The sequence below is a fragment of the Notamacropus eugenii genome, chromosome 2 (assembly GCF_028372415.1).
Source record: "Notamacropus eugenii isolate mMacEug1 chromosome 2, mMacEug1.pri_v2, whole genome shotgun sequence".
Taxonomy (NCBI): domain Eukaryota; kingdom Metazoa; phylum Chordata; class Mammalia; order Diprotodontia; family Macropodidae; genus Notamacropus; species Notamacropus eugenii.
The window spans coordinates 28,359,380-28,370,938 of record NC_092873.1 but is presented as its reverse complement, the minus strand read 5'-3'; the positions used below and the strand labels follow the sequence as shown (position 1 = coordinate 28,370,938).

The 11,559-nt window shown below is 42.2% G+C and overlaps 1 protein-coding gene and 1 pseudogene across 1 annotated transcript; both read left to right on the top strand.

Annotated features, from left to right (window-relative positions):
• Positions 1 to 4,432: 4,432 nt before the first annotated feature.
• LOC140524818 (vomeronasal type-1 receptor 4-like) lies at positions 4,433 to 5,335 on the top strand. Its single transcript, XM_072639617.1, has one exon. The coding sequence runs from the start codon at positions 4,433 to 4,435 to the stop codon at positions 5,333 to 5,335; it is 903 nt and encodes a 300-aa protein (XP_072495718.1).
• A 4,066-nt stretch (positions 5,336 to 9,401) lies between these two features.
• Positions 9,402 to 10,911, top strand: LOC140524815 (actin, cytoplasmic 1 pseudogene; annotated as a pseudogene).
• The last annotated feature ends 648 nt before the right edge of the window (positions 10,912 to 11,559 follow it).

Below are 11,559 nucleotides of genomic sequence, written 5' to 3'. Positions count from 1 at the left end.
ACCTAGCATGAAAGTGCAGAATGTGCAACTGTGGACCATCCATCTCTGGTTGATGAAGAATATCTCCCTAAATGTCAAGGACAAAGACGTGGTGAAGTAGTACTGGTGGAAGGCTTCCACTAAATTTGCATTTTCCACATTGTGGGATCATCCCCACGTCTTTTCCTCAAACACATACCCTGACCAGTCGACTAGCTAATAGAGACACAACCATTACCTCTGTGAGTCAAGGTTGTTCTAAACAATTAATTGCTCCTGTCCTCTAGCAAGTACTGGTAGAGGTGAAGGGTTTGAGACATACTTGGAGATTTAAGTTGTGAAAACCAGTTAAACATGAGGAAGCTTTGGAATAAGCAGGTCAGAACAGTTACTTAGCTGAGTTAGAGAAATGAGGCCTATCAATTCCCTAGAGAGTCTGCTGGTGTCTAGATCATCTGAGGAGAGCCATTTCTGCCATCTGATTAGCACAGCCTGTCACAGATATGTCATCAGTCTATGGCAATGAAATAACATTAATTTCAATCGTGAGAAACACGGTTTGACTCTATGGGGCTTAATCTAAAGGCTCATGTCACATCTTTGATCAAGTCTGAATTAGCATCAGACTTGACTGCAGACAACATAGGACTCTCAAGGAAATGTAGACACACCATTTCAGCTAACTACATGCCCTTTCAGGTATACAACTAGGGCCACTCCCAACAAAGGATGGTTGGCCAAATCCAAGACCATTGCAGCCAAGTCCCTGCTAGTTCCTCCAAATCTTACCTGTTATTCACTTCCCCAGTCTCTTCTACTTGGCACTGACATTCTCAAGAGGATTGAGCTAGTTCTACGAAGGTATACCAGCAATGAAAAGTAGTGCAAAACAAGCTTAAATATCTACTGAATCTGGCAGGAGTGCCTGACAATCATTTCTAATGGACGATGTCGGCTGAGTTTGTCCACAGTAATAAGCATTTCAGTTCTCAACATGAGGGCACATGACATGCCTAGATTGCTGTTCTATTTAGTATCATAGCCCTTATTCTCCTAAGGATGAGTCTGTCACCGTTCCTCATTCTCTTGATGAAGCTTATGCATTTCAAACATATGAGATCACACCTCCTTCTGTCAAGACACATCACTCTGCAGTTCCCACTTCCATACATGTTGCTCCTAATCTCTGTCCTGCTATCCAGGCTTCTGAGGAATATTTGTCAAATGAGTCCTTCCCCCAGTAACTGGAAACCTTGAGTTGATTAAACCCTATGCTATTGTGTACACATCTGTAGGATATGTCCCTAATCTGTAGTGCCAAGAGACCATTCAGGATTTTAACCTGAATTTTAACCCAGTTGTTCTAAATCTGATAGACTTGTAATAGAGTTTGAGATCTGGTACTGATAGACACCCCTTCTTCACACTTGTTATCATTATTTCTTTTAAGTTGCTTAATCTGAAATACGAATTTCATTCTTTTTCTAATTTCTTTGGTAATTTGGGACAAGATGGAAAAAAATTCATTAATTTATGTATTATTATCACTTTGATTGGTTTGACCTCCCTATGGACAGTTAATGTTTCTCCAATTATACACATCTGTCTTTGTTTCTGAAAAGTGTTGTATATTTGGATCCATAAAGCTCTTATTGTATGCCTATTGGTACATGTTCTCAAATGTTTTATAGCATCTCTAGTCCTTCTAAATAGAATTTCTCTTTCCAGGTTTTTCTCATTAAATTTTGGTAACATACAGGAATGCATGTATTGGTTTCATAGCCTACCAGTTCAGTGCACTTGTTATTTTAATTTGCTTTTACTCTTTGGGGTTTTCTAAGTAAATCATCGTATCACCTGAAAAAGAATGAATTCTGTTTCCTCTTTGCTAATGATTATTCCTGATATTCCTCTTTATAGTCTTATCGATATAGTGTGCATTTCCAGAACTATGCAAAATACTAATGATGATAATGGACATTCTTGTTTCACCTCTCATCTTACTGGAAGATCTTCTAAGCTGTGGCCATTGCATATAAATTTGGCTCTTCTATTTAAATAGCGTTTATTACAATAGGTAAACATTAATTTACCCCTGTGCCTTTACAGAGTTTTTAAGAAAAGTAGGTATTAACTTTGGGCAAACATCTTTTTAGCATCTATTGATGCACAGGTGCCTCCAAGAGCAAATAAAAGTGCTTTGCTTGCCATCCAAAGCCCCTCTTAACTTGTCCCCTCCTACCTTTCCAGTCCTCTCTCACCTACTCCCTGACATATTCTCTTTGGTTCAGGGACTCCTGGCTGTTCCAGAAACAAGACCCTCCATCTGTTGGCTTCAGGCATTTTCTTTGGCTGTCCCCCATGCCTGGAACACTTTCCTTCTTCCTCTCTGACTACTCATCTGTCTGACTTCCTTTAAATCCCAACTAATATCCCCTCCCTTCTACTGGAAGCCTTCCCCAACCCCTTTTCATTCTATGGTCTTCTCTCAGTCAATTATTTCTCATTTATCCTGTCCAGAACTTGCTTTATATATATATATATATGTTTACGTGTTGTCTCCCACAGTAGATTGGAAGCTCCTTGAGGGCAAGGATGGTCTTTTCCCTCTTTTTGTATGCTCAGCTCTTAGAACAGTGCCTGACACATAATAGGTGCTTATTAAATGTTTATTAAATCAAATGCTTGATTGAGAGATTTGGAGTCAAGTGATCAGCTGGTGGTAGAAAGGAAGGGAATAACTGAAAAGGGTAAGGAGTAAGAGTGGATTCATCCTTGCCCTTCGGGTCTCCTCAGTCCCATGCTTTGTCCCAAGGTATGTCTTGCAAACTTCCCATTTCCCCATCAGCATCCTAGCAGCAGACCCAGATCAGCCAATAGCAGCATCTTCCTTAAGTGTCAAGGACTGACTGGATGTAAATTCATAGCTCTACTAAGGGCCCAGCAAAAAATAGCACAATACCTCAAGAACTTCCAGGAGCTAGGAGTAATCCACTGCCACATGGGATGCTTAAGTTTCATCCTACTTTCGGGAGGATCTTGTATGAATTTGGTGGAGACTGTCATGGATTTTAAGGGGATGTTTTCTACCAACTGGTCTTACTAGACCACTTTAGTAGATACCCTTGTCCTGACTGTATCATTGTTTTAAAAGAAAAGCAATTTATACATAATATAGATCTGCAGTTTCAAGCTGTAAAAGGAAACACCTCACCATTCACCGGGGGGGGGGGGGGGGGGGCCTGCTACCACAGGTTCTTAGATCTGCATTTCTAAAAGGAAACAGTTTTTGAGGGGTCAACAATCACTTTAACCAAGCACATATATCATTCACTTACTTCAGGGGGAAAGGCCAGCACACTGAACTTCAGAGAAAATACAGAGACATCAAAATCAACAGACATGGCTTCCAACTATCTGACATAAGCAATACATATATCTTAGATCAACAGACAGATCCAACTGTCTGACTGTTACACACACATAGTTACCAGAGAGAGAAGCACCCACATCTGGGTTTTCAAAGCTGGGGGTTCCTTAGCCATTGTCCAGAGTCTCCTCTGGCCAAACAAATACTTCCAATCAATAAGCCCCAAAGTAAAACCTCACCTCAGAGTAGTTATACATTTTTCAGAGCCAGAGGCCATCACAACCCTTGAGAACTAGTGACTTATTTGCAAGAGATGTGGGCCTTCCTACAAATCTTCTCAGAATTATTAGTGGGTGGGGAAGATCTTCCCATTAGGAAGCAAAAATATATTAACAATAAGCAAAAATGCATTATCAATATACAAATATAAGACAGGAAGGAAGGAAATGTGCATTTATTAAGTGCCTACTATTTGCGAGGCACTGAAAAGCTTGTTATAAATATTATCTCATGTGATCCTTACAATAACCTCTGGGAAGTAGACACACTTATGATCCCCATTTTACAGATGAGGGAACTGAGGCAGACAGACATTCAGTGACTTGCACATGGGCACACTGCTAATAAGTGTCTGGGGACAGATATGACCTCAGGCCTTCCTGATCCCAATCCCAAAGTGCTCTCCATATGTGTACTACAATATCCATTTTGTTTGGTGTATGTTAAATTCAGAATAAAAATAATACAATTTTAATGAACAGACAGATAGATAAACAGATAGATGCCCTTTTTCTGATAATTAAATGATATCATGTACCGACCATGACCAGAAGCCCACTGGTGGGGGCTCATGAGCTGTAACATTCATTACAAAGAATCCATCCCTTCCAAAATCTCAGGATAACACCTGGATCTTTGAAAGGATGTAGTAACCACATTCTTGGGACTCAACATGAATTACCCAGTGCAAGTGGGAAGCAGAAAAGTCACCTTAGAACATTTTCTACACTAAAGTTGATTACGGCTTCTTTTCTATCAAGGTTTCTGTGACTCTATCATTCTTCTACCTGTAACACTAAGGGAATGATTCCATATGATGTCATACTGGGGACTCTTTACCTTTCTCAGATAGGGCTTGGGGTCCTGGGGAACTCCATCCTCCTATCCTTTTTCATCTTCACTAGCTGCAAGCTGAGGCCCACAGACCAAATCATTAGCCAGCTGATTTTAGCCAACTTCATTTTTCTGCTCTCTAGGGGTATCCCAATGATAATATCTGCATTTGGGGTGAAAAATTTCCTGGATGACACCTCATGTAAAATTGACTTTTATCTTCAGAGAGTCAGTCGGGGTCTCTCTCTCTGTAGCACGTGCCTGCTGAGTGGTTTCCAGGCAATTGTCATCAGCCCCATCAGCTCTCCATGGGAAGGAGTCAAAGCCAGAGCCCCCAATTATATCATCCCTTCCTGTCTCTTCTGTTGGCTCTTCAACCTGCTCATAGAAATTGGTACAGCCATAGGCATAACAGGCCCACACAGTCACAACATCAACTTCACGGTAACAGTTGACGTCATTATCTGTACCTGGAGAGACCCAAGTAGCAATTTTATGTTGTTACCCACCTTCCGAGATGTGGCCTTTGTGGGAATGATGGTATACACCAGTGGCTACAAGGTTATTCTCCTCAGGAAACACCACCAACAAGTCCAGCACCTACATAGGACTAGCCACTGTCCCAGAGCCTCCCCAGAGATCCAAGTCACTGTGTCTATCCTGCTGCTGTTGAGCACTTTTGTCTCCTTTTACTTGGTCAATGGCATCTTTGCTTTGTGCTGTAACTATTTACCTCACTCCAGTTCCTGGATGGTAAAAGTGTCTGCATTTCTGGTGCTATGTTTCCCAACCATTAGCCCCTTCCTCCTGATCTCTAGGGACAGCCAAGTGGCCAGGGCCTGTTGTCCTCCCAGAGGCAGGCACAAGCCCTGACCTCCTGCTCAATGTAAGGAGTTGAGGAGTCCAGCCTTAGGTTCACATGCAAGGAAGGACCCTTCTTGATGATGTCTAGGGAACACAGTGCCTGATGGACCCCATACAGAAATGCCAAAATCGACCAAGATCTAAGATTGGTGAAAATCCTTTATGGTTTAGCAGACAAAAGGGCAGTGAATCTCCAAGTGGGCCCATGGCCCTTGTGGATCCAACTTCTAGGACTGAATTTCAGAGGTCACTTCCTTCTTCAATCTTCCTCACAACTTTATGAACCTCATATTCAATAGTGGAACAGACTTGCTGTTTGCACATAGCATCCCAGCATGGCAAGAGCCTGGAAGTGGGTTCAGAAGGTTTGTGTCATCTGGAATTCCCCAGGAAATGACATTGTGGCCTCTTTTTGTCATTCTTACTGCTTCTCTGATTGACTCTGGGCAGGTCACTTAACCCTGTTTGCCACAAGTTGGAGAAGGAAACAACAAACTATTACAGTAACTCTCCCAAGAAAATCCCAAATAGGATCACAGTCAGACCTGACTGAAAAATTACTGAGCAAGAACAATCACAGAGGAAACTTTGGTAAAATTCTACTCTGAGAAGAAACTTTAAGTATCTCAAAATCTGCTGTAGTCATCTCTCCTCCCCATGCCTCTGTTTCTGTCTGTCTGTCAGTCTGTCTGTCTGTGTCTCTCTCTCTCTCTCTTTCTGCCTCTCTCCTTCTATCCTTTCTATCCCTTTCTTCTCCTCCTCCCCCTCTTCATCTTTCTTCACGCATTCTATCTCCCATCATAAGTATTTGAGGAAGAATTTTAGCTAAGTTCTTCCTGACTCTAAGCTGAGCACTATATCCACTAGGTGTGGATGGATATATAGGTACTGGGCATAAGAGTTACCTGATAGAGGTATGTATAGCTGTCATTACAACCTTAGACCCACTCAAGTTTGGGGCCTTGTTGGAAGTAAGGATGGGTGTCATGGCCCAGTAAAAGTGTACCAACAGGAGAGGAGGAACCAAGATGGTGGAGTAAAGGCAGAGACTCAAATGAATTCTGCCTCACATCTCTCCAAATCAATTTAAGTTATAGCTCTAAACAAATTCTAGAGCAGCAGAACCCACAAATACAGAGCAAAATAATTTTCAAGTCCAACACAACCTAGAAGGTGAACAGGAAAGGCCTATTGCTCTAGGTTGAGAGAGGAGCACAGTTCAGCCCAGGTAGTGCTACCACAGACCAGACCCCAGTAAATCTGGAGCAGGCCTCAGGGTGACTGAATCAGGAGCAGCATCTGCTTTCAGAACTCTCAACCACAGATGGTAAGGGAGTCAAAGGACTAGTCAGAAGTAGATACTAGAGATCTCTGCTAACACAGAGTCAGAATTCTGTTGTTGTACCCATACTTCACTCTGGGTTCCATTCCTGGGTGGCAGTCCCAGAGTCAGGAAGAGCATTAGCACACCAGAACTTGTAGATATAATCCAGTGGGGACCCTTCTCAGAATTCCAGGGAAGAAAAAAGTGCTTTCAGTCACTCACAGAGAAGGGCACAAGCCAGGAGAGTAGTAAACACACTGCTCCTTAGGTCATACCACCTTGGAAGGACTGATAACTTATAGGTCTCTAGAAGTATCTTTGAAAACATCTGCATAAAATCTCTGAAGCTTGGGACAGTGCACCCTGCAAACTAGGTGCAGAGATCTACTTTAAGAAAAAGTTTAAAAGTCAGGTAAAAATGAACAAACAACAGGAAAAAAAAACCTGACCGTAAAAAGTTACTATGATAACAAGGAAGATCAAAATGCAAATTCATAAATCGGAGGCAGGGGGCAGAGCAAAGACTGCGGAGCAGAAAGATGCACATACTCTTACTCTTCCCCCACAGCCCATAAAATACCTGTAAAAAATGGCTCTAAACAAATTCTAGAGTAGCAGAAGCCACAAAACGACACAGTGAAAGAGATTTCCAGACCAAGGTAGCCTGGAAGGCTGACAGGAAAAGTCTGACGCCCAGGATGGGGAGTGGAGTGCAGCCCATGGAGCCCTGCCCAGCCTTGGTCATGCAGTACCAGCAGAAACAGGAATGGAACAGGCCTCAGGATTGGAAACCCCAGCAACAGCTGCGGTTCTCAGATCCCTCAACCCACACATGCCAAAGGCAATTTTTAAGGTCAGTGAGAAAACTGTTTCACCTGGGTGAGAAGGGAGCAGGGTCCTCCCATAGTCCCAGCCCCAGGCAGTGGTGGTGGCAGCAGCAGCAGCAGTATCCATCTTTGGAGTCCTCAGCCTAAAACAATGAAAAAATTGAAGATAATGTGAAATACCTCATTGGAAAAACAACTGATCTGAAAAATAGATACAGGAGAGACAATTTAAAAATTATGGGACTGCCTGAAAGCCATGACCAAAAAAAAAAGCCTAGGCATCATCTTTCATGAAATTATCAAGGAAAACTGCCCTGAGATTCTAGAACCAGAGGGTTAAATAAATATTGAAAGAATCTACCAATCACCTCCTGAAAAAAGATGCAAAACCAGAAACTCGTAGGAATATTGTAGTCAAATTCGAGAGTTCCCAGGTCAAGGAGAAAATATTGCAAGTAGCTAGAAAGAAGCAATTCGAGTATTGTGGAAATACAATCAGGATAACACAAGATCTAGCAGCTTCTACATTAAGGGATAGAAGGGCTTGTAATATGATATTGCAGAAGTCAAAGGAACTAGGATTAAAACCAAGAATCACCTACCCAGCAAAACTGAGTATAATACTTCAGGGGGAAAAATGCTCATTCAATGAAATAGAGGACTTTCAAGCATTCTTGATGAAAATATCAGAGCTGAAAAGAAAATCTGACTTTCAAACACTAGAATCAAGAGAAGCATGAAAAGGTAAACAGGAAAGAGAAATCACAAGGGACTTACTAAAGTTGAACTGTTTACACTACTAGATGGAAAGATAATATTTGTAACTCTTGAAACTTTTCTCAGTATTTGGGTAGCTGGAGAGATTATACATACACACACACATACACACACACCCACACACACATATTTAGAGAGAGAGACAGAAACAAAGATCACAGAGTGAGTTGAATAGGAAGGGATCATATCTAAAAAAATAAAATTAAGGAGTGAGAGAGGAATACATTGGGAGGAGAAAGGGAGAAACAGAATGGGATAAATTATTGCTCATAAAAGAGGCAAGAAAAAGCTTTTTCAATGGAGGGGAAAAGGGGAGGTGAGAGGGGAAAAAACGAAGCTTATTCTCATCACATTTGGCTTAAGGAAGACATAACATGCACACTCAATTTGGCATGAAAATCTATCTTCCACTAAAGAAAAGTAGGGGATAAGGGGATAAGTAGGGTGGGGGGGGGGGGTGATAGAACAGAGGGTAAATGGGAGGAGGAACAAGGTCAAAAGAGAGAATAGAATAAATGGGGGACAGGATAGGATGGAGGGAAATATAGTTAGTCTTACACAACATGACTATTATGGAATTTTTTGCAAAACTACACATATGTATCCTATATTGAATTGCTTGCCTTCTCAGTGGGGATGGGTGAGGAGGGAGGAAGGAAGAGAAGTTGAAACTCAAAGTTTTAAGAACAAATGCTGAGAATTGTTTTTGCATACAACTGGGAAATAAGAAATATAGGTAATGGGGATAGAAATTTATCTTGCCCTACAAGACAAGAGAGAAGATGGGTATAAGGGAAGGGAGGGGTGTTAGAAGGGAGGGCAGATTGGGCTAAGGGGTAATCAGAATGTATGGCATTTAGGGATAGGGGAGGGGAGAGATGGGGAGAAAATTTGGAACTCAAAATTTTGTGGAAATGAATGTTGAAAATGAAAAATAATTAAATAAACATTTTGAAAAAGGAAAATCAAAGCTCCACATCCAAAGACTCCCAGAAAAATATGAATTGGTCTCAGGCCATGAAAGAGATCAAAAAGGATTTTGAAAAACTAGTAAGAGTTGTGAGCTTTCCCACCCAGCGTGCACTCACCCTCCCCGGCCTCCAGGTGTGGCACCACCTCCTCTCTCTCTTAAGGGTTTAAACTTGCCACTTCCAAGTTCGCCATGGATGATGATATTGCTGCTCTCGTTGTTGACAATGGAGCTGGCACGTACAAAGCTGACTTTTCTGGAGACGATGCCCCTTGGGCTGTCTTCCCCTCCATTGTTGGGCGCCCCAGACATCAGGGTGTGATGGTGGGTATGGGCCAGAAAGACAGCTACGTGGGGGATGAGGCTCAGAGCAAGAGAGGTATTCTGACCCTGAAGTACCCCATCGAACATGGTATTGTCACCAACTGGGATGACATGGAGAAGATCTGGCATCATACTTTCCACAATGAGCTCTGTGTGGCCCCTGAGGAGCACCCTGTGCTGCTCACAGAAGCCCCCCTGAACCCCAAAGCCAACAGAGAGAAGATGACTCAGATTATGTTTGAGACCTTCAACACCGCAGCCGTATACGTTGCCATCCAGGCTGCTCTGTCCCTGTATGCCTCTGGTCGTACCACTGGTACTGTGATGGACTCCGGTGATGGTGTGACCCACACTGTGCCCATCTATGAAGGTTATGCCCTTCCCCATGACATCCTCTGTCTGGATCTGGCTGGCCATGATCTGAAGGACTACCTCATGAAGATTCTGACCGAGAGAGGGTACAGTTTCACCACCACAGTTGAGAGGGAAATCGTGCATGACATCAAGGAGAAGCTGTGTTACGTCACCCTAGACTTTGAGCAGGAGATGGCTACTGCTGCATCTAGCTCCTCTCTGGAAAAGAGCTATGATTTCCCTGATGGTCAAGTTATCACCATTGGCAACAAGAGGTTCCAGTGCCCAGAAGCTCTTTTCCAGCCATCTTTCTTAGGTATGGAATCCTTTGGAATCCACGAAACTACCTTCAACTCAATCATGAAGTGTGAAGTTGACATCCGTAAGGATTTGTATGCCAATACCATATTGTCTGGTGGTACCACCATGTACCCAGGCATTGCCGACAGGATGCAGAAGGAGATTACAGCCCTAGCTCCCAGCACGATGAAAATCAAGATCATTGCCCCACCTGAGGACAAATACTTTGTCTGGATTGGAGGCTCCATCCTGGCTTCTCTTTCCACCTTCCAGCAGATGTAGATCAGCAAACAGGAGTATGATGAATCTGGGCCCTCCATTGTCCACCGCAAATGCTTCTAAATGGACTGTGTGTTTTTTGATTTTTTTTTTTTTTTTGTCAAAAGGGTGTGACATGATAATTGCCCAAAAAAAGAGATGAGATTGGCATGGCTTTATTTGTTTTTTTGTTTTGTTTTGTTTTGTTTTGGCGCTTGACTCAGGATTTAAAAACTGGAATGGTGAAGGTGATGAGCAGTCTAAGTATGTTGGAGGCAAACATCCCCAAAGTTCTACAGTGCGTCTTCAGGACTCTTGATTGTACATTTATGTTTTTTTTTAATAGTCATTCCAAATATTGTATAATGCATTGTTACAGAGAAATTAGCTCTGTAATGAGCTAAGTAACAAATCCAGATGGGGAGGGGGGGAGGGGGAAGGTACTAGTATTGTTTTACATGTAAATTAATGTAATCCTTTAAAAAAAACTTTTTGTATCTTCCGCCTTAATACTTGTTCCTTTTTTTTAAATTGTCACCCATATTGAATGGCCCCCTATATTCCCTCCCTTCCCCCAACATAGATGTGAATGAAGACAAGACTTCACAGTCTCCCTGCGAGTTTTATGAGATTGGTGCCTGTACTTGGGGGAGGAGAGGAGCTTTACCTGTACACTGACTTAAGACCAGTTCAAATAAAAGTGCACACGTTAAAGAAAAAAGAAAAACTAGTAAGAAAGGTAGAGTACAAATTGGGAAGAAAAATGAGAGTGATGCAAGAAAATCATGAAAGAAGAGTCAACAGCTTGGTAAAGGAGATACAAGAAATACTGAAGAAAATTACACCTTAAAAATAGACTAGGCCAAGTGAAGAAAAAGAAACGTTAAAAAGTATAATTGGCCAAATGGAAAAGAAAGTACAGAAGCTCATTGAAGAAAATCATTCCTTAAAAATTAGAATGGAGGAATCACTGGAAACTGTGGCAGTTTCGAGACTCCAAAGACAATTTGAAAGGTCAGCAAGAAAGGACTGTCAAACTTGGATGAAAAAGAACCTTGGTCTAGCCCCAGCCCCAAGGTGTTGGAGGAGGCGGCTGCCT

What these genes read in the sequence shown, in the direction of transcription:
- LOC140524818 (XM_072639617.1), top strand. Translation starts at nt 4,433, where the DNA reads ATGATTCCATATGATGTCATACTGGGGACTCTTTACCTTTCTCAGATA.